Raw genomic sequence first — 20636 nt, 5'->3', positions numbered from 1 at the left:
AATTCGTAACTGGCACAGAAATCAGATGAGGCCAAGGGCTAGACAAGGAGGGGCCGTGCTGCTTGGTGTCTGTGTAGGAGCAGGCTCTCGGGGAGGCTTCGCAAACACAGGGGGTACCAAAGGCACAGAGAGCGCCTTCGGGACGGGGTTGTGGGGGCCGCTTTGTCCCTCCCCAGGAGTTTTGGGGAAACAACCACTGCTCTCTGCTTTTTCCAGGTAAAGGGAAACACCCATACAAATCGTTTTAATCGAAATTTCAGAAAATCGAACCTAAGGACAAGGCAAATAAATACTAAATTCAACCGAAAAGCACAGAATATATACAGGAAGTTTACATGAGAAGCCTTCCGTCAGAGTCCCCAGTGCCACTGTCAGGAGTCGCATTCATCCCCCAGGCTGTCTCTACGGTTCAGCACAAAAACAGCTCAGGGCATCTTTGAGGTTTTTTAATAGATTTAAATAGGAAACGAATTTTCTTTAAACATGTTCTTCAGTGAAGTCTTTTTTCAAACCAGCTTATGGCTTCCAAAACAGTTTATTAACTGTCTAACCCTATTAAAGGCCTCACGTGGACTTGCTTCAAGAGTTCTGTTCCCTGATGATGGGAGAGGTCAAGGGGAACGCTCTTCCTGACGCGACACTCAGGGTTTCTCGGCCGGTGGCATTTTCTTCTTTGTGCTGTTGAACACGGGAGAGTAAGGTCCGTGGTCAGCAGGCTCCACGGCGAAACATTTGGGCTGCAGCTTGGGTTAAGAGCGTGAATTGTGAAACCCCAGCTCCCTCTTGCCACTGTCCCCAGCTCGCAGAGGGGACAGCCTGCTGCTGCTGCTGTGACCCGCCGTGTCCTCCCGCCAGTCCGCCCGCTTGCCAGTTCATTCCCAGTCCTTACTGAACCAGAACCTGCAGGGAGAACCCCGAGTGCCGTGCACTGCTCTTGGAACCTTTCACTCCAGGCCTCATCCTGCCTGGCCTTGGCCGTTTTGCCATGCAGCTCGCTGGGGAAGGTCAGACAGATTGTCAGGACCAAAAAACTGATCGTGTGGTTAGTCATACAACCTTCAAAGTGCTAGCCAGCCTCTTCTGCTCCAGTACGGAAGGCCTCATTTGTGCCCCTAGAAGTTGTGACTGGTCTGGAGATGGAGGGAGGAGCGCAGGCCAGCTCACACTTAGTGGGGATCACACAGCACACCCCCCACCCCAAACTCAGTTCCTGTGTCAAGGCTGGGTGGGAACGAAGACAAAGATGCCAACATTGGAGTTCATCAGCCAAGGCTTAAAATATCGTGATTTCAACATCCGCCTCCTGGCAGAAGGCCTCTTCTCTTTGTTCCAAGTAGAGTTTGTCCATCCTCTCAAAAGCCAAGCGTCCTTTCTCACCTGAAATAGTAAGGTGACATGTCACTGGATTGTCCCCCACCTCGGTGTTCCCGCTCTGGTGAGCCAAGATGGCCTTAGTGCTGACACCTGGGTCTTGGGTGCCCCTGTAAGGGGCAGAGGCGGGGAGCATTGCAGGAGCTCCTGCCGGCCACTCGCATGGACCCAGTGCCTCGCCCCTACATTCACGACAATTTGCTGAACTCTGTTCCTGCCTCACATCTGGCGTTCATTCCCCAGAATCATAAACTGAAGTTTAAGAGGGAAATAAAAGCACTTCTTGCCACCTCAACCATGAAGGAAACCTGTCTTGGCCAAGTGCAGTTAAACGGGTCACTAACAGTGCCCAGCCCATGTGCTATCCTGCATCCTGGAGGGCTGGCCGCGGCCTCTCTGGCACCACCTCCCGGAAGTCCTCAGGTGCCCACTGCACCACACTTTACCGAATGACAGTGTGGCCTCCCGGGCTGCTGTTCTCACGGCCTCCAGGTCAGACTGGCACAAGCTGGCAATCTGATCGATGCTTTCGATGCCCTGTTGGAGGTGGGGAGGGGGAAGAGGATCCTTTAGGGGACATCTTAAGTAGCAAGTGGAATCTACTTTTGTAAGTTCGGCAGGACCCCAGCCCTGGCACGGACCAAGGGGCCTCAGCCCCCTCCTTTTCTGAAGGCTTACAGGTTTCTTATGTGGCTTCAAGTTCATCAGGAGTGCCTCTGGAAGTGCCTCACCTTTTCCATCCTGACACCTGCCCGTGAGCCAGGCCATTGGCAGAGCTTTATGGATACCTTCTAGAAGGCCTTTTTTGAAAAGGAGAAGACCTGCTTCCCTCGAGACCTTCCTGTCTCCTCCTCCTCTCCTAACTGTCCCCTCCTGGTCAGACTGAGAGCTTCAGGTCTGGGCACAGCCGACCCTGGCTGCTCACCTCCGGGGCCAAGGACCAGAGCACACGTTGCCTTCCTCTACAGGGCACCCACCCCTACCCCCTTACTGGTTGGTTGATTATAACCAGATGATCCTCTTAGAATTTCTCTGGCTCTTTCCAGAATGAATGGGGTGAGTGAGTTTAATCTGTTTTTCCTCCGGCAGATTGGCAATGGCTTTTCTAAAATGAGAGTTCCAGATGCAGGTGAGGTGGAGGCGAGATGGGCATCCTTTCACATCTCCTCTGGGAGTGTAAGTGGCTGAGCTGTATCTAGAGGCTCCAGACGTTTCCTATTCTCTGGCCTGCAGTCACACTCCGCACTCAAGGAGAGTTCAGCCTAAGGAGATGATTCAGAACTCCATATATATATTTTTAAGCTCGTAATGATACTATTTATAATAAAAATGGAAGGTGAACCTCAATTTTGTATCACACGAGATTGGGGGAGTCCATTTAACTTAAGATGGCCCCTTCATAGGGACTTCGAGAGTGCTACCCGCCTGCCGCCAAGAGTTCCTGTTAAACTCACTGCTTTTAAATTGTATTTAGCATGATCAACAATCTTAAATGCTCACACACACCCACAAACGAAATATAGCAAAATGCCAACAGTACTTTCCACTAAGTATTAGGATGATGACTCAACTCTGTGTTTCTGTGTTTCACTCTTTTTTTTTTTTTCCCTACAATGAGCTAATGGTGCTTTTAGAAATTTTTTATTGAGAATATTACAACATAGACTCCAGGGCCTCAGAAGCGAGTCTCTGGGGCCACTTACTTATTTGAGCACAGCCAGAGCCAACGCTCCTTGACCGCTGCTGAGGGGCCTCTGCAGGTGGACCAGACATCTGCTTCTCTAAAACGATCTCTTCGGGGGCTGTTTTTTTGTTTTGGGGGATTTTGGGGGGGGGTGTTTGTTGTTTTTGTTTTTTGGGTGTTTTGTTTATTTTTTTGTTTTGCTGGCGGTAAGTTTTTTTTTTTGGTGGAGGGGCTCCCCAGTGAAATACCTTTGACACGAACTGACTTCAGCCTTCTCCCTGCCCTCGGTGGGGGCAGGTTAGACTCACCCTGAGGTGTTTGAGCGCCACACACGCGGCCTGCTGGAGTTTGGCATCGTTCTCAGTCAGAGCGTTGGTGTAGAAGAGCAAAGCCTGGGGAATGAAGTCGCTGTGAGTAGGGGGCTTCCAGGCCTCCCAGTGCTGGCAGTAAGTCGCGCCCTGCTTACCTTTCTCTAAACAAGAATGGGGCCCTGATCTAGTCATCTTTGCACTAGGGGCACCTGGTCTTGGGGTGTCTGCTGCAGCATTTGGGTTATCTCTAAAGACACTGGTCCCTGGGCTCATGGTAATCAAAATGAAGAACGTTCTTTTTGTCTAATAGTATTTCCCAAATCGAGATAAAATGTGACATCAGAGAAATCAGATGTCCAGTCAGGGCCAACCAAAGACTTGGGCGTGCAGAGGGAGGTGGCCTTGGGGACCGAAAGCCGAGCTGCTGCCTGAGGCCCGAGGACAAAAGAGCTCTTCCCTTCAGCCCCCTTTCCCAGTCACAGCGATGGCCCTGTCCCCTCGGGCACCTCAGCCAGAGGAGAGCTGCCACGGGCTTCCCAAAATGGCACAGGTTCATTAGGAAGCATGCGAGAAGGCACCTGGCTAAGGGGTGGCCCAGGAGACTGTAGGAAGGCCTCAGTCTTGCCCCTTTCATTCTACATACAAGTGACAGGTCACAGGGATAGAATATGTTGTGTTAGAAGTGCCAGCAGTTACGAGGTGGTCAGGCTGTGGTGTGAGGTTCTGTGGGATCCTCTGGTGGTGGCCTGGCAGCCCCAGCCCAGTCCAGCCCGGATCCCCCCCGCCAGACTGGTGTCTCTGGGGGCCACGGCAGGAGAAGGGCTGTGCTCACGCCATTGGAGCATCCCTAAAGCAAAATGTCCTGGGGCGCCTGGCCAGCTCTGTGGGTAGTGTGTGCAGCCCTTGATCGCAGGGTTGTAAATGAGAGCAGGTGTGGAGATTACTTAAAAAAAAAAAAAATCTTTTAAAAAACCAAAACATCCTGCAACGAATGCAGCGCCCTTCAAATCTCATCCTTTGTATTTTTCGAAGAGAGAAAACCGACCACCCCGCAACTCTCACACGTAGCCAGGAGGCTGCCGCCTCCCGACCTCACGCCATACCTTTTCCCGAAAGCTCTTGTTCCTGGCTGCGCCGGCCAGGCGGGCACTGGCTGCCCTGCACACTCGTGGGGGCCCGTCCAGCTGGAGCAGCGCCCAGGCCCTCAGTGTCTGGGGCAGGGGCTGGAGCTGGCCCAGCCGCTTCCCCTGCAGCTTCCTGACTGCCTTGCCCTGCCCCGCGCACTGCAGCTCCTCCACGAGTGTCACTGGAAGAGAGAAGTGGGCCAGGGTCCCTCTGATTGCCGTCGGCGATATGGCTGCAGGTCTCTTTGGGCGCTGCCGGTAGCCACGGGGAGGCAGATCCCGGGGCAGGCCCGTGGGATCACCGTGGCTCAGTCTGGAGTGGTTTCAAAGGGCCTCCTGGAATCTCTAGGAAGGCTTTCTAGCAAGGGCTCAGATAGACCCTGAAAATGATAAAACCTCAGCCTGTGCTTCAGAGACACTGGCCAGCTGCGTGTCGCCCTCATATCCAGCTCAGCCCTCGACTCCGTGCTTTGTACAACCTTCCCTTGGAGCTCGTTCATTCCAGAACGAGCCATCTCGTGAAATCTGTGTTCTCCAGAGAGCCAGGACAGAGGACAGAAGGCGGGCATTCCTCCCTTCTCACGGTGCTGCTTGGGGGCCAGCGGCCTCCCAGCCCCTACCTTCCTTGGTGAGCCGGCCGAAGTGCTTCTCCAGGTCAGAGACGCTGTGCCGCTGCAGGTAGCTGTGGAACTGGAACCAGGTGACCATCTCTTCTTCGGGAGGCCCCGCTCCGGGGAGCAGCCCCCCACAGCTGACCACCTGCTCCAGGAGCCTCCTGCACGCTGGCAGCACAAGAAGAGGCCGTGAGGGGAGACCAGGCCCCTTGGAGCTTCTCCGCCAGGCGCGGCTGGGTCAGTTTAAAGGGTTTTCTAATGGCCTGTGGGCGATGTCCCTCCCTGGGCCTCCCCTGCCTGACAGAAGGAGCGGGCTGTGGCTGGGCTCTGCAGGCCCCGAGACAGGCGTTCTGGGGGTGTGTCCCCTGCCCTGGACTGGGCTGGGCCGGGCCCAGCCCCTGGGAACATTCAGGCTGAGTAGCAGCCAGGCACTGGTTAGAGCGGCCCCAGTTCCCGAGCCACTGGAAGGGAGCTGCTCTGCATTCTGAGACGAGTCCAGCCAACACTGGAGGACGTCGTTTTCCTGCCTCCCTTCCCGTAAGCATCTTTCTTAACCCCTTTAATGTTCTGGTGGAAGCTACACGGTCCATCTGCAGAGACACGGACCAAGCGGCTAATGCCGGCAGCCTCGGTTTCGCAAACTCTTTCCCACTCCCAGGGAGAGGAGGCGACTCGTGGGCCAGCTGAGAAATGTCCTCCCTCTGGTGCCGTGAAGACACGGGGGTGCAGGCAGGGCTGGAACCAAATCCCCGGGGGACTCAGCGCAGCGTTGCTTGTGGGAAGCGGGGGGTACCTATTTCCAGCTGTCCCGGGTACTTCCCTCGGACTCTGTGCAGGAACGTTTTCTTGAGCTGGTTCAGCAGCGTGGTGGCGGCGCAGGACAGGACCCTGCCGGGCTCCGTGCACCCTCCCCACAGCTTCAGGCACCCCTTCCTCCGAGCGGCCTGCGGAACGACTGAAAGCCCGGGTCAGGCCCCCACGGATGGTGGGGAAGGGCCGGCAACGAGGCGGCCCAATGATTTCCTCCCGCTCTGAGGCCTGAGAGGTCAGGGAGGTGAGGGGTGACCGGACCCCACGAAGCTTCCCTTCCCACATCCCACCTGACCCACGAGGATAGGCAGCGTCAGCTGTGAGCGCCTTCCCCAGGCCTCTCCCCCACGGTCCCCGCAGCAGCTGGGACAGCTACGGCCTCCAGCCTCTCCTCGTGGACACACGGAGTTTCCGTGGGGGGGCAGGCAGGATGGGGGTCACTGCTGCTGTTTGCATTTTAGTGCACGCTCTGTGCCTCGGAGGTGTCCTGGGGATTAGGTCACTGAACACTCTCCAGGGGCCTCCCCTTTTTACAGACGGGGAAGCCGAGGCCCAGAGAGGTGAATCCTTTGCCCAGAGTCACACAGCTGACGGAAGAGTGCCGCCGACTTCAGGGCGGCCCACAGTCCACAGTCTGTCAGAGCTCAGCCCAGTTGCCGCCACCCCAGCGCATCCCCCCCGGACTCCAGTTAATTTTGGACGTCCATCAGGAAGGGAGGCGAGGCACCCCTGCGCTTTGTAGCCCCTCGCTTCCTGCCATTCACAAGAGCAGCCCGTGGGGGGCAGGCAGTTACTTACTTTCTTCGATGGATGTTGCCTTGCTGACCTTCTCAAAATCGAGCACAGAAAGCATCTCCAGAACCTGCTTTTGCTGCGCAGCTTCTTCCAGAAGGCTCTCCTGGACCACCCTCGACAAGTTAGGAGAGGCCAGTTTCTGGAAAGCAGCCCACGATGCTCCTTGTTAGCGCAGAACATGCCCCCTGAGGTCAGAGATCAGGACTGCAGCTCCCACCTCCCCCCTGCCCATCCTTTCTATCCTGACAGTAGCTCTCGGACTGTCACCCGGGGATTCCTGAGGCACCAAGGCGTCAGAGGTGGTGGGATGCAGGCTGCAACTGCCAGGGGCCACCTTTGCCACCAGAAAGGGCCGCCCTGGCGGAGGAAGCCAGCCAGTGCAGGCAAGCAGAACTGAGAGAGACCCAGTTAAGACAATATTTGAAACCCTGGATCCAGCTGAGCCTGAAGCCTACTCCAGGACCTTTCAATTCTGTGACCCAGAAAGTTCTTTCTGGTTGAGCCAGCTTGGATGGAGGCTCTGGTGTCTGCAGCTGAAGGAGCCGCGGCCTCTGCTTTTGGTCCAGCACTTGGGATGCATAAGGGCCGCGTGACTGTTCTCCCAGGCCTGAACCTTACACAGAGGAATCACAGAGTCTCCCTGGCTCTCAGGGTGGGGCTCTTCCCTGCACGTGCTCCCCACCACCGTCAAGATCAGTTCTTTGCAAAGAGGACTCCTAATCCCCAACCTGGTTTCCCACCAAGCCGCCCCCGACCCCCCACCCCTCACCCCCATCCCTTAGTCACCTGCAGCAGAGCTTTGCAGACTTGGAGGTGGACGGTGAGCAACCTGTCCAGCTCCAGGGTGCCGGCCGTGAGCCCCCTAGATGACGCTTTCCTTGGGGGCGGCGGGGTCCTGTCCTTTCTGTGTTGGATCGAGAAGAACTGGGTGACCATTCCAGTTAGCAGCCCAGCTCCCTCCGAGGAGAGAAGATACCCTCCCTTCTTGGAGAGCTCTGATCAGGGAGGCCCACTCCAGGCCCCAGGGAGAAAGAGTTCTACCCAGGAGAAATCCAAGAGAAAAGCAGCAAAAGCCGGCAGCAACTCAGAACAGGTGTTGGCTTGGTGTGAGCCCTGGAGACAGGGGGAGTGGGGGACACTTTCCAGGGTGGGCAACCTGAAGTCAGAAGTTCAAACTAATCCTTAGCTCGGGACTTGGTCACAAACTAATCCTTAGTGACTCAGGACTGGTCTGCCCCCCCGGCCTCAGTGTACTTATCTGTACAGTGGGGATAGGAGTACCAAGCTCAGGGCAATGAGGGGTGAGGGCAACCCTGCCAGCCAGCAGGCTTGGCACCATGCTGGCTTCATGGTAGGAGCCGAGCCCAAGGCCCGAGGTCACGGTGACCCTGGGATGTCGGGTGGGAGTGCCAGCCCCTCCCCATGGGGTCGGGACAGGAGGAGACAAAGTTTACTGTGTATCCTCTTTGCTGCCGCTGAGATTTGGTCCAGGAGCCAAGTGTGAGCGGGGCAGGTGGGGCTGCCGAGCTGAGGAGGTGGATGTTAGAGGTGAGGGCGAATTGTGCAGAAGAACGGGGAGCGTGGGTCACTGCTCACTGCTGCCCGTACGTGAGGCAGAGCACAGAGGTTCTACCGTGTGCTTTACTGTCATTTTTTAAGATGAACACAAAACAGCCCCTTGCTCAGAGCTGAGGTCCATGCTGGGGGACTGTCATTCACTCAGTGGTCAGTACCAGCCCCCTCCGTGCCAGGCGGTGGGCACGCAGAGGCCGGGAGCACGACAGACAAACGAGGTAAGTACAGACTGGGCCCAGGGCCATAGATGGCATCGGCTGGAAGCCCACAGGAGGCCTGGAACGGAGGCTGCTTCCCTGGGTCTGTGCTGGGAGGGGAGTGCACTTACCGGGGACCCGGGCAGCCCCCGAACAGGGACAGCTCCTGCGGGCCGAGGTCAGCGTTGAGGAAGGCGAAGCTCTCCAGGATGCACTCCATCAGGCTCTCGGCGGAGGCGTGCTCCTGGGGGGCTCCGCGGGGCTGTGGACGGAGCGGTGAGCCCTCAGCGTGGACCCTTAGGATGGGGGTGCGAGCCTCAACTGCCCCAGTGAAACCCTCCCAGTGAAGGACGGGCAGGTAGTCTGTGACAAGGGATGGCGTGGGAGCACAAGGGATACAGGTCTGAAAAGCCTCACCTGGCTCACAGCCCACAGGGCCAGGGCCAGGGCTGTCAGACTGTTCGATTCTCAAAAAAAAAAAAAAAAAAAAGCTGGAAACGTAGATTTTTGTAGGAAGCTGCCAATTTTTAAATATTGGCCACCAATTCCAAATTATTTTTATTTCTTTTTTAATATTTTATTTATTTATTTGACAGAGATCACAAGTAGGCAGAGAGAGAGGAAGGGAAGCAGCTCCCTGCTGAGCAGAGAGCCCAATGCAGGGCTCGATCCCAGGACCCCGCGATCATGACTTGAGCTGAAGGCAGAGGCTTTAACCCACTGAGCCACCCAGGCACCCCCCAAATTATTTTAAAAAAAGATGGCCTGGGTCAGGCCCAGCACCTCCTCAGGAGGCTCACAGGCTGCGAGGTGAGCCTCTAGATCTCAACTGTCTCTGCTCCCCGGGAGATGCGGAAGGAGAGCGACCTTCGAGGCACCCCCTGGCTGGCAGAGTGATGGTGCCATGGCTCCTGGCACCAGTCAAGTCTCCCCAAGGCAGGTCCCCTCCTCAGCATCTAAAAATCCCCTGTGGGAGGTGTCGGCCTCCTCTCGATTCACTGTGGGACCCTGGGGCTTGCTGTGTCCCCATCCCCGCCACACCCAGGCCTTGTCCCACACAGAGTGTCCCCGGATTCCACCTCGAGGGCCAGAAGGAGGCTCCCAAAGGTGGAGGCCACAGAGGAAAACTTGAGGAACGAGAGAATGACGAGGCTCAGAGATTCCCTTGCCTGATAGAAAAAAAAAGTGTGTGTGTGTGTGTGTATGGGTATATATGCATGTACACACACACACACACACACACACACACACACACACACGGTCGTTCCTCAGAATGCGCAGAGTACCTAACATCACTCCTAGGAGAAATGCAGGGACCGTGAGCCTCTGGTCACATTTTCATCAGCCCTTACGGCACAGAACCTCGTTTTGTGTGTGTTTCTGGGTAAAAACACCGTATTGAATTTACAGCAACGGTTCACTAACACGGAGCTCCCCCCGCCCCCAGCACCGTGACTCACGCCGGAACGAGGCTGTGCTCACGCATGCAGCTTCCCAGGCCCGTCCCGGCCTCCCGGCGCTCGGGAGCACGAGGCCGCTCTCCGGCACGGCGGCTGGGCCATCGTAAGTGTTGAAGTCGCCCCAGAATAGTTTTTGAGGAGAGCCGTGAAACTATTTCAATACTAGTATGTGCTGAAACCACAGACGGTGGTTGCAGAAATGAACTGATGTTGAAGTTGATGCTGGCATTACACGCCTTCTTGTCCGCACATTTAAAATTACGTCGTTGGAAAAAATGATCTGCCCAGGCCAGCGCCCCCAAGACCGACCTGAGGATGACCTTCGCCACGGGCCCTGCCGAGAAGTAGGTTCAGGGGCGGGGGTGTGGCTGCGTGGGGCCTTTTGTGACACCAGCTCTGACCCCGAACACACCCCAGCTTTGGGAATGGAACACCCAGCCTCAGCCCCACGTGCCTGGGTCAGAAGACGCTAGATGGGGTCGAGTTCTTGGCCAGACGCAGAGCAGGTTATCTGCCCCGATCCCCGACTTCCTCTTAGAATCCTCCTCCCAGCCAGTGAGGGCCATTGTTCTCCCCACTTGACAGATGAGCAGACTGAGGCTCAGAGGGAAGACACTGCCCAGGATGCCGGCCCAGGCCGGCTGCCCCCGGAGACGACTCCCCCTTGTTAGGCCCTGGCAAACGAATACACCCACCTTCAGCCGGTCCCTGAAGCTGAGAAGCTGGTACTCCAGCTCCCGCAGCCGTGGCTGGGGGTCCACGGAGCGCAGTAAATCCAGGACCTCTTGCAAGGGCCTCTCAAGGGTCACCTCTGGCCCAGCCGCTCCGTCCTCGGGTTCTCCTTCGTCATGGTCCTTCTGGCTGCCCGGGGCTGTATGGTTGTGCACTGGGGAGCCCCCTGGCAGGTCGGGGTCCTCTATTCCCAAATTCCTCCAGCCAGGCTGCTCCACAAAGGCGGCGCCCGCCAGGTGGGCTATCTCTGGCAGGAGGCCCAGGGGCTGGGAGTCCTCCTGGGCCTCCTCTTCAATGGAGGTGTTGGGGCCAATGGCCAAGGGCAGGAACCCCACGTCCGAGGTGGAGGCTGAGGTGCTGGTCTCCGTGTCTCGGGGGTCCTCGGAGCTGAAGGAGTCCATCTCGGGCAGCTCCTGACTCTGGCTCCGCAGGCCAGGGCCCCGAAGGTCATTGTCAGATAGGTAGCTGAGGATGGGGGTGGCCCTCGGCCCACCCAGCAGCAAAGCCTGCTGCGCCGGCTGCTGCAGGACAGACTGGGGAGGGGACACAGGACCAGCCTCACTGTCACACCAGGAACCAGGACAAGGCCCCCAGCGGCGCGTCCCTCCCTAGACACCCATCCTGTCGACGTGACTGAGGCCCACAAGGCCGGGAGGTGCTGATAGGACCATGCAGCGTCTCTGCCCAGATCCCCATCGTCCTTCAAACTCACTCCTTTCCAGCCCCTGGGGCCACCGCACCATTGCTCATGCCCTCCAGATTCCACGCCCTCCTGTCCAAGGGCCTTTGCAGTGACTATGCTCTTTTCCCGGAAACTTCTTCCCCCTAAGTCTTTGTGGTCGCGCCCTTGTCCCCTCAGGCCCTCACTCAGATGGCACCCTCGCTGGGGACCTTCCCCTGCACACCCTATTTTAAGGAGCAAGTCCCACCTTGCCCCGGAGTCCCCTTCCTGGCTTATGGTCCCAAGGTCCTTACCACCTTGGGCAGGCGGTGCTCCCTGAGGACACTGTCCTCACCTGGCCTAGAACAGGGCCTGGCACAGAGTTCTGAATGGGTGACGGGAATGGGCGAGCCCTCACCCCTCTGCTCCAGCCATTCCCTCCCCTCAGACCACTAACAGCTGTCGATGTTCCCACAGCATCAGCCGTTCTCATCAGGCCTTCGTCCAAGCCCGTCTCGTGTATTCACTCGTTTAATCCTTGCAACCCCCCACCAGAGCGGTGCTGTTGTTTTCAGTTCTCCGATACAGAAATTGGTGACCAGAGCGGTTGAGTGCCTCGCCCAAGGTCACACAGCAAGTGAGAGGCATAAATGGAATTTGACACCCCCCCCCCCGCTTGTCTGGCTGCAGAGTCCATACTCTGGACCAGATGTGATTTTTTTTTTTTTTTAACTGAAGTATGCCGGGCCCACCATGGCCAGAATTGGGAAGACGCTGACAATGATAGTTGTGCTAAGGAAAGGACCCAGATCTCTGGAGGTCATGGGAAAGAGATGTTTTACTATACACTATGTCAAGGTATTACCTACTAGGAACATATATTAAATTTAATTTTAAAACAAGTAAATTGGAGGCCAAGGCTATGACGGGGGTGGTAGAACCCTCCAGAGACACGGCTCCAGGCCTCCAGGAGAACCAGCCGAGCCCGGAACCGAGCCCAGAGGCCCCCAGAACGGAGGGGTGACAGCAAGAAAGGAAGAGCCCTGAAACCCGCCCAGGATGACCCCAAAACAAGGGATGCTGAGTCCAGGGCTTACTACCTTCCGAGGCACCAGCCTGCTCGGCCGCTGCAGCCCTGCATGCCAGCCCCCGGGGAGCGGCCCCCATCCGCAATCCCGGTGTGACCACAGCATCCCTGCCCTGGGGAGGCTCACTCACCAGGTAATACCTCTCTCGGAAGCTGGGGGTGCTTGGGGGTGTCCAGTTGTACAAGGAGCCCTTCCTGCTGCCCATGGAGAACTTGCCTGTGGGGCTGGGTGACATCAGGAAGCTCTCAGTATCAAATGGGCTGGAGGAGAGAGCAGAAGGGCAGGGTGTCATCCACGCCTGGGAGGACTCCGGAGCACAGACCAGACCCGGGGGGGCTTCTAAGAGGGATAGAGGCTTGGCGGGGGCCTGGCCTGGGGTCACAGGCACAGCATGGGAACTCTAGGTGCACATGCTCAGCCCCCTTGGGAATGTCCCCCGCCCCCACTAGACAGCGGAAGACACTGAGGCTGGGGGTGCTCACTTGCCCCAATTCACCCAACTGACTGGGGAGAAAGCAGCAGCAGGGACCCCAGGCTTGGATGGCCCATGCCAGGAAGAAGAGACTGGAGAGATTGACCCCAAACAGTCAGAGCAAGCACCCGCCCGGAGGGAGCATGCGTCAGCCCTTAGCTCCCGCGGCACCTGCCGTGCAGAGTGAAGAGAAGAGAATTCTCTCAAAACGATAGGTTTCATTTAGAGGAAGAGCAAACACAAAGCCCGTGGAGACCACCAGCATTCACGGAACAGCCCGAAACAACCCCTGCCCCCTGCAATGCCTGATGGAGAGCCCCCCCCCACCCCAGGCAGGGATTGTTTTCATGAGTGTCCCCCATCCATGGGGTCCTGGTCCAGGGGGGCTAAGTTGATGCCTAAGTTCCCCTGCTCGGCCTGTGCCTGCAGGGGAAGGAGGTGAAGGGGGCTGTCGGTGAGTCCTCCTGGGCGGAGACAAGGCTCCCCCGCGGAACCCAGCCCAGGAGGCCCCCGGAAAGGGTCCCGGCCAGCACGGGTCTCTAGTTGTAAGACGGGAATGAGAACTCAGAGGGGCGGGGAAGGTGGGATGGGCAGAGGCTACGAAGGAGTCTAGGTTCCAGCCTGTCTGTGGATCTGGATGAGGGCAGGGTGCCCACTGGTGGGTGCTAGGCTGCGGTCCGACCACCAGGGGGAGCCAGGAAGGCCACTCACCCCTGCGCAGCCTGTCAAGAGTCCGGGTGGGTGGGAATTTGGGGCTGGCCTTGGGGAGGGGCATCAAAGCCCCGGAAGGCGGCGGGACCCCACTCACTTCCACAGCACCTCCAGCTGGAGCTTGATGGTCCCCAGCTCTGTGATGTCCACCACGATCACCTGCGGCCTGGTCGTGAAGAAGTCCGTGATGTCGCACGTCACCGTGCCCACTGCCAGTGAACTCAGGCCCCTCAGCTCTGTCACCTGGCGGGGGGGGGGGGGGCAGGTGTGGATGGCGTCTGAGCTGAGTCCCTGGGCACCCTGGCCCCGTCCTGCCGGCCCCACCCACCTTGATCTCGAAGTTCTCGTGCAGGGTGGGGATGAAGGCCTTCTCCTCCTCCTCCCAGGTCTGGCTGTCGTCTGACTCGATCCGGCCCTTCAGCTTCCAGCGCTGGCGGCCCAGACGCATGAGCACCTGTGGGCACGGCCCAGGAAGGGATAGGGCAGCTGCCCCACGTAGGCCCGCCCCTTTGCCACCTGTCTGGGGGTCCCCCAGCAGGGACCCTGGTTCCCAGCAGCTCCCAACCCCGTAAGGCCTGGTGGGGAGGAACCCTGAGGCCTGACAGCGGAGGTGGCCCTACCTCATACTGGTCTCCGGGACAGAGGCGTGCGTAGCCCACCAAGCCTGGAACACAGAGACGGGCTCATCTCCTCTCTGGCCTACTCTGCCCCCCACCCCATGGACCTCAGGCCCTCACTGGGGAACCCCCTACCCAAGTGTGGGTGTCCACTTCAGGGAGGGATAAGTCGTCAGGACGGGCTGTGGACAGACTGGGCCCTCATGTCCAACTCAGGGGACGGGCCTCTGCCTGAGGTCACAAGTCCCATGAGAGGAAGCCCGGAGTTTTGCCTGGAGCCCTGGGATTCTGACCAAAGCCCCACCCTGAGCAGAAGTCCCAGGGCCCCCAAGAAGGCCTGAGGCCCCCGCCCAAACTGGCTTCTGCCCCCTCCCCGCTCTCAGCTCTGTTACCTTTCATCCTGATGTGGAACTCTCCCAGGTGAACCTCCAAGGCCGCCTCGATGAGCCACATGTCCTGCAAAGCCCCACACAAGGTGGCTCACGGACCAGCCCAGGGCCACGTGAGGTGGGAGGAGGAGGGGGGCACACAGATCCTGCCAGCCAGAGGCCCGGGAGATGGGGGGATGCACAGAGAGGGATGCTTCCTTGGGGTCCAGGCACCCCCCCATAGGCTGCCCTCTGCGCCCCCCCCCCATTGCCCACCCACCTCGATGCACTCCTGCAGGCTGCGGCCCAGCTCCTGCAGGCTCTCTCGGGAGGCACGGCTGGGCGGGCACCTGGAGAAGGCTCTCTGCATGTTGGAGGCTCCATCCCGAAGGCGGCACTGGATACAGTAGCCCTCGTAGAGCTCATCCACCTGCGGTAGGTGCACGGGCTGCCGGGTGCTGTCCGTGCCGGGGCGCGGGGCCCCAGGCCGGCCTGCCACGCTCACCCTCTGCGAGAGGCCACACGGCCCTGCACTAGGGGGTCAGCGGTCCTGGGGTCCCCTGCCCGTGAACGTGAGCCCGGGGACAGGGACCACACTGCTCACCCACTCTGCATGCAGCGCCCGGCAGCGCACAGTAAAAACTAGTGAACTGGGTGGGCCAATGCACCACTTCCCCTCTTCCTGTCCAACTTCTGGACTGCAAAACGGGGAAGGTGGGTTTGTGATCCCCTGCTCAGCCGCTGGGCCGCCGGGAGAGTAAAGCAAGGGCATGGAAGAGCTGGCAGAGGATAAAGCTTAAAGGCCTTGCTGTGTGACCTTGGGCCCATCCTGTCCCTCTCTGGGCCTCTACTCTCCCATCTCTGCAATGGGGTGGTTGGACTCAGGCTTCTCGCCCTGTAAAATGGATTATGAGGTCTTTCCCTCTAAACTCCACACTCCTGGGGAGCCCAGCACCCCCTTTCCCCGCTGACCCCAACCTCAGGGCCGAGCCCCTGCAGTCCCTGCTCCTCCTTAGCCTCTCCCTTGCCGACCCGCTGGAAGTCCAAGAAGTCCCAGCCCCACACCATGACCTCCAGGAGGCAGGCTGACCTTGCTGATGTGAAACTCCATCTTCCGGATATGCCTTTCCACAGAGCGAGTTTGCTTCTCCCGGAAAAAGAGAAGATGCTTTCAAAGTAGTCTGCACCACCCCCCCCCACCCGGCCGCCAGCTCCCGCCTCTTCCTCCGGGTCCTAACACACAGAATGGGGCTCAAAGCCAGGCCAGCTCCTCACCATCCTTGGGGAAGGCTTGTCATTGAACCTGTCTCCCCATTTGTAAAACAGGGAGGAAACCCAGGCGTGCCTCCGGAAGGACAGCCCGAGGGGTGAAATGAGAGCCAAGATATGGTCCTTCTCACCCAGCAGGGCCCAGCCCCGGCCCACCTTGCTTACGGCCCTGCAGACAGAAAGCCTCACTCACCTTGTCCAGGTCATAATAGAAAGCCTGTGGGGGGGAAAAGAAGGGGGAGGAGCGGGGTGTCAGGTCTCCAGGTGCTCCTCGAAAACCCATGAGGCCACATCCCAGGGGCACCTGAACTCAGATGACAGAAAACCAGCAGCCACTCCCTCCTCTGCGGCCTGCAGTCAGTGGCCCGGCCTGGAGTCCGGGGGAAGAGTGATAAACACCTGCGCTTGGGGCTAAGGCAGTTCTCGGCCTGGTTTTGCGTCCCAGCTGTGTGTCCCAGGCCAGTTACTCAACATCTCTGAGCCTCTATCTCCTCAGGCAAAGTGGGGTGGCTATAGCACAGAGCACCTGCCCCATAGGGTTGCCGTGGAAAGTCAAGGACACGGTAAGCCCTCGACAAAATGGGGACTGTTGCAGCCTGATTGTTTAAGGGGTGATTTTGACCATGGGCAGAGGGACGGAGGGAGGGCCCGCCCCAGGGGCAGGGGGTTCAGGCTTGGGGAAATACAAATCAAGACTGGTCCAGTCATGCCAGGGGCCGGGGGCGGCCAAAAAAAGAACATATCAACTGGGCAGATCTTCGTATAAAGGACCAGACAGGAAATAGTTTCGGCCTTGGGGACCGCGTGGTCTCTGCCATGTGGTCTGCACACAGTCACACCCAACATGTCAGTGTCGGCCGTGGCCATGGGCCGAAAAACTCTGTTTCCAAACAGGCCCTCATTTGCCCACGTAGCTCAAATCACCCTGCCTGAGATGGGAGGAATTTCCACGAGGTCAGAGATTCACTAGAGAGAGAAAGCCAGGCGTGGGACAGTGGGTAGGTTGCAACTTCGTCTTTCTAAGACAACTGCTGACCAAAACCTTCTCGACGCTTTCGTGCGCTTACATGACTATGTGACCAGGGAGCAAAATATGGAAAGAGAAATCCTAGATTGTCCTCAGGGGTGAAACAGGGTGGGACACTGAACACAGGGGAGGAGCGGGTGTCAAGCAAAAGGCCAGGTGGGTTCAAACCCTCCACAGTGTGTGTTTTCCTACATGGGCATTTATGAGAGCGGTACGTGTGTGCTCATGGGATTAAGGCTCCACGTAAGCTCTAGAGAAATAGGGAAGTCCTCAAGCCTTTGGGAGGAAAAGGAACTGGCAGAATGCTGAGAAGCAGCTGTGCCCAGGGAGGCAAGACCCCAGATCCCTGGCGTGGCCACCCCTTCCCTCGCCTCAGTGTGCGCATCTGTGAAGTGGGAGCAGCTGGAACCGAGGAACCTTTGTACGCGTGCCTACCTCACGGCTGCTTCTAGAGCCAGAGAGTGGGGGTGAACTGCTTGATGGGGAGGGGAGTCGGGGGAGGGAGGGGGAGAGCTTCCTATCCACCTGTGAGGCGAAATCCCTCCGGGGCCAAGCGAGGTGGGATCATCGAAAAATACAGACAGTCCACCCCTTAGGCCTCTGAGCTCCGAGACGGAGATTTACACCCGTGATGCAGGCCGGGGGTGAGGGGACCCCATCTCCGCACCCCGCCAAGGCTGCTTGGGTGGGAAGGGGCAGGGGCAGGGAGAGGTCTCACCAGCCTCGAATTCCTGCGGGTGTCCTTGTGGCGACCTGACAGGTAATCCAGCTCCGCCTGCTGGATGCAGAGATACTCCCTGTGAGGAGAACGAGGAAGAGCGGTTTGCCAAGGAACAAGAGGAAAAGAAACGGCCAGGTGACCCGCGTTCTGGAGCCGAGGCGGCCACAGCTGCCAACAGGAACAGCGGTGGTTGGGGGTGAAGACGGGGATGAAAGGAGCCCGTCAGGGCACAGACCCGAGGTCAGAGGGGCAGGGCCATCCCACCCCCGCAGAAGCCTGGCCCCAGCTCACTCAGCCTCCAGACCCCACACGCTGAGGGCTGTGTGCCCAGGGCTGTGCAAAATGGAAAATCTCTCCATTAATTCACCAAACAGCCACACAAATAGGTCCTACTGTTATTATACCCATTTTAGAGATGGGCACACTGACCCTTAAAACTGGCAAGGAACTCAGCCCAGAGTCACAACAGGGAAGAGGCTGAACCCAGGTCTGAAACCAGGCAGGGACCTCCGGAGGCCACTATCTTTGCCCCAGCGCATGGAGGGTTCAGCAAAGGGCACGCCTCCCTCCCCGACAAAGGCAGGCCGTCCTGGTGTCTGCATGTTTAGGACCAAGGACCAGAGAGGGGCTGGAAGACCCATTCGGGAGGCCCAGAGAAAGCTGTGGGCCTGCAGGGGACATTTCATGTTCTTTTCCAGCCAAAGAGCCTTAGACCTGAAGCCGGAAGTCTGGACTTGGGGGCCAGGGTGAGGCCCCGTCCTGCTTCATCATGGAATCACTGGGCCACCCCAGGAAGGTGTCTTGCCCTCTCTGGGCCCCCTTACACCACCATCTGCCAGGCCACTGCTGACTTAGGGGTTGGGCTCCCCAGGAAGAAGGGGATGCCGTTGAGTGAGCCCAGACAAGTCCCAAATGCGTGGTCCTTACGGGAATCACCAGAGGCAGTCCCGGGAGATGAGCCCCTTGAAGACGGGCTCTAGGCGCACGTGCCCCCCACTGCCACTCTGCACCGGCACTGGGAGAGTCGTGCAGCGCGCATCGTGGGCCAAGGGTGCTGGATGCCCCCTGGGCTGGCAGTCAGGACCTGGCAGGTGGAGGAGGTGACATTTACCCTGAGCTGGCTGGGACACAGGGCAGATCGGCACTGGCCCTGGAGCCCTATTCCCTGCTTCCTGGCTGTGGGACCGTGGACAAGTTGCTTCCCATCTTTGGGACTCAGTTTCCTCTCCTGAGAGGGAGGAGGAGGTTAGGAGATTCTCTGAGAACATTCTTCGGGGATTCGAGGGTGCGATGTGTATGAGGTCCCGAATGAACCGTACCTGCCGCTGTCACTGTTACTAATTAGTGAGGAATGGAGAACAGGATCACACGAGGGGGAGGGACAGGCATCCCAGCAGGAAGGAACAGCATTGGATTCAGACAGCACGCATGTGTGCTGACCTAGGGACATGGGCGAATGGCGGCCTGTGGAGACTCCCCGCTGCCCAGTTCCTGCTCAGCGAGAGCCAAGGCACAGGCACATGAAGGAAGATGGCACATCTGGGGACCAGTGAGGATGGGGAGTGAATAACAGAAGAAAAATCTAGAAAGGTTGAAGGTCAGAAAGGACCCTGATGTCCTCCCAAGGGTAGTAGGGAGCCATGGGAGAGACTTGAGCAGAGCAGGGTGGCAGGTGGGGAAGGGGTGGGTGGAGGTGGGCCCAGGATGGCAGCAAGGTGGCCCCGGATGCCCAGTTCGGGGTTGAAGAACAGAGAGGGACTACTGGCAGCGCCCCTCCTTGTGACTTACTCATGGGGCAGCACCGCGCCTAAGCCAGAGCCCTGACCTCTTCCATGAATCTCAGGTTTGTGCCCCAACTACCTCCTTTCATCTCCCTCTTCACCCCCAACCCCTCCCTCAGTAAATCCCGTCTGCTCCACCTGCAGAATATATCCTGAAACTGACCCTGTCCCCTGACCACACAGCTGCCACCTGGCCACGTCCACCATTGTCTCCCACCTGGGCCCTTGCAGTCACCTTCTTACCGGCCTCCCCACTTCTGCCCCAGGCCCCTGCAGTCCATTCTTCATGTATAGCCAGAAGGATCTTATTAAAACCAAACTCGGATCACGTCCTTCCCCCACATGGAACCCTCCGTGGCTCCCAGCTCACCCCATAACATCTGGTCCCCATTGTCCTCCAGACCTCCTCACCCCTCCCTCCCTCTCTCAGCTCCCAAGCTGACCTGCTTAGTACACTCCTGATGCCCTCATCATGCTCCTGCCCCAGGGCCTTTGCATGTGTGGCTGGCTTGGCCTAGAATGTTCTTTTTCCATTATCTGCTGGTCTCACTCCTTCACTCCTTCAGGTTTTTGCTCAAATGTCACCCTCTTAACGAGAGCGTCTTTGAACCCCTGATTTAAAATCAGCCCCATGCCTTCTTACCCTGATTTACTTACCACCACCTGACGTACTCTGTATTTTGTTTGTTGTCTGTCTGTCTCCCATTAGGAAGCTCCGCGGGGCAGGGATTTCTGGGTTGTGTTCACTCCCACACCCTGTGCCTAGTGCTTCATAAGCCGTCAAGTAAAAGGTGTGGCGCGGATGGCTGAATCTTCCCATCCCGGGCTCTGCCGAGCTAACCAGTCCACCTGTCCTGCGCTCAGATCCAGCCACCCTGGCCTCCCGTCCTACATGCTCCTACCTCACGGCCTTTGCCTATAATGTTCCCTCTCCCAGGGACTCTCATCTCCCAGAAGCCAGCACGACCACCCGGATCTTCTTGGTGAGTGTCCCCGGTCACCCTGTCTGATAGGCCTTCCACGCGCTGCCTCGCCGTCACCTTCCTTCATTACCCTCAGGGCTGGTGGCAGTTACTGTTGACTGCGTCACTCCCTCGTTGCTGTCTCCCCTCTACGCTATAAATGCCACGAGAGCAGCGTCCTCCAACAGCCTGCACTGTGTCCCCAGAGCCCAAGGACAGGCCCGAGCGTGGGCATGCCCCCAGGATATGCTCGTGGGCTAAAGGAATAAGCAGGAGCTGGGTCCCT

The 20636-nt window shown here is 58.2% G+C and overlaps 1 protein-coding gene across 1 annotated transcript in view; it reads right to left on the bottom strand.

Moving 5' to 3' along the window:
• Nucleotides 1–212: 212 nt before the first annotated feature.
• RIPOR3 (RIPOR family member 3) overlaps nucleotides 213–20636 on the bottom strand; it is a 29339-nt gene continuing 8915 nt past the window's right edge. Inside the window, exons 3-20 of the mRNA XM_080814749.1 lie at nucleotides 17605–17683; nucleotides 15681–15758; nucleotides 14871–15020; nucleotides 14615–14678; nucleotides 14226–14269; nucleotides 13934–14059; nucleotides 13703–13848; nucleotides 12553–12682; nucleotides 10637–11206; nucleotides 8613–8743; nucleotides 7496–7613; nucleotides 6713–6848; nucleotides 5898–6059; nucleotides 5111–5272; nucleotides 4470–4672; nucleotides 3364–3447; nucleotides 1818–1908; nucleotides 213–1377 (exon numbers count right to left, since the gene is read on the bottom strand). Coding sequence (XP_080670875.1) covers nucleotides 1274–1377; nucleotides 1818–1908; nucleotides 3364–3447; nucleotides 4470–4672; nucleotides 5111–5272; nucleotides 5898–6059; nucleotides 6713–6848; nucleotides 7496–7613; nucleotides 8613–8743; nucleotides 10637–11206; nucleotides 12553–12682; nucleotides 13703–13848; nucleotides 13934–14059; nucleotides 14226–14269; nucleotides 14615–14678; nucleotides 14871–15020; nucleotides 15681–15758; nucleotides 17605–17683 — 2578 coding nt within the window. The 3' untranslated portion in view covers nucleotides 213–1273. The remainder of the gene's footprint in view (nucleotides 1378–1817; nucleotides 1909–3363; nucleotides 3448–4469; nucleotides 4673–5110; nucleotides 5273–5897; nucleotides 6060–6712; nucleotides 6849–7495; nucleotides 7614–8612; nucleotides 8744–10636; nucleotides 11207–12552; nucleotides 12683–13702; nucleotides 13849–13933; nucleotides 14060–14225; nucleotides 14270–14614; nucleotides 14679–14870; nucleotides 15021–15680; nucleotides 15759–17604; nucleotides 17684–20636) is intronic.

The sequence above is a fragment of the Martes martes genome (assembly GCF_963455335.1).
Source record: "Martes martes genome assembly, chromosome: 9".
In the NCBI taxonomy this organism is placed as follows: Eukaryota; Metazoa; Chordata; class Mammalia; order Carnivora; family Mustelidae; genus Martes; species Martes martes.
The sequence above is the reverse complement of the archived record's forward strand: the minus strand, read 5'-3'. Positions and strand labels throughout refer to the sequence as shown.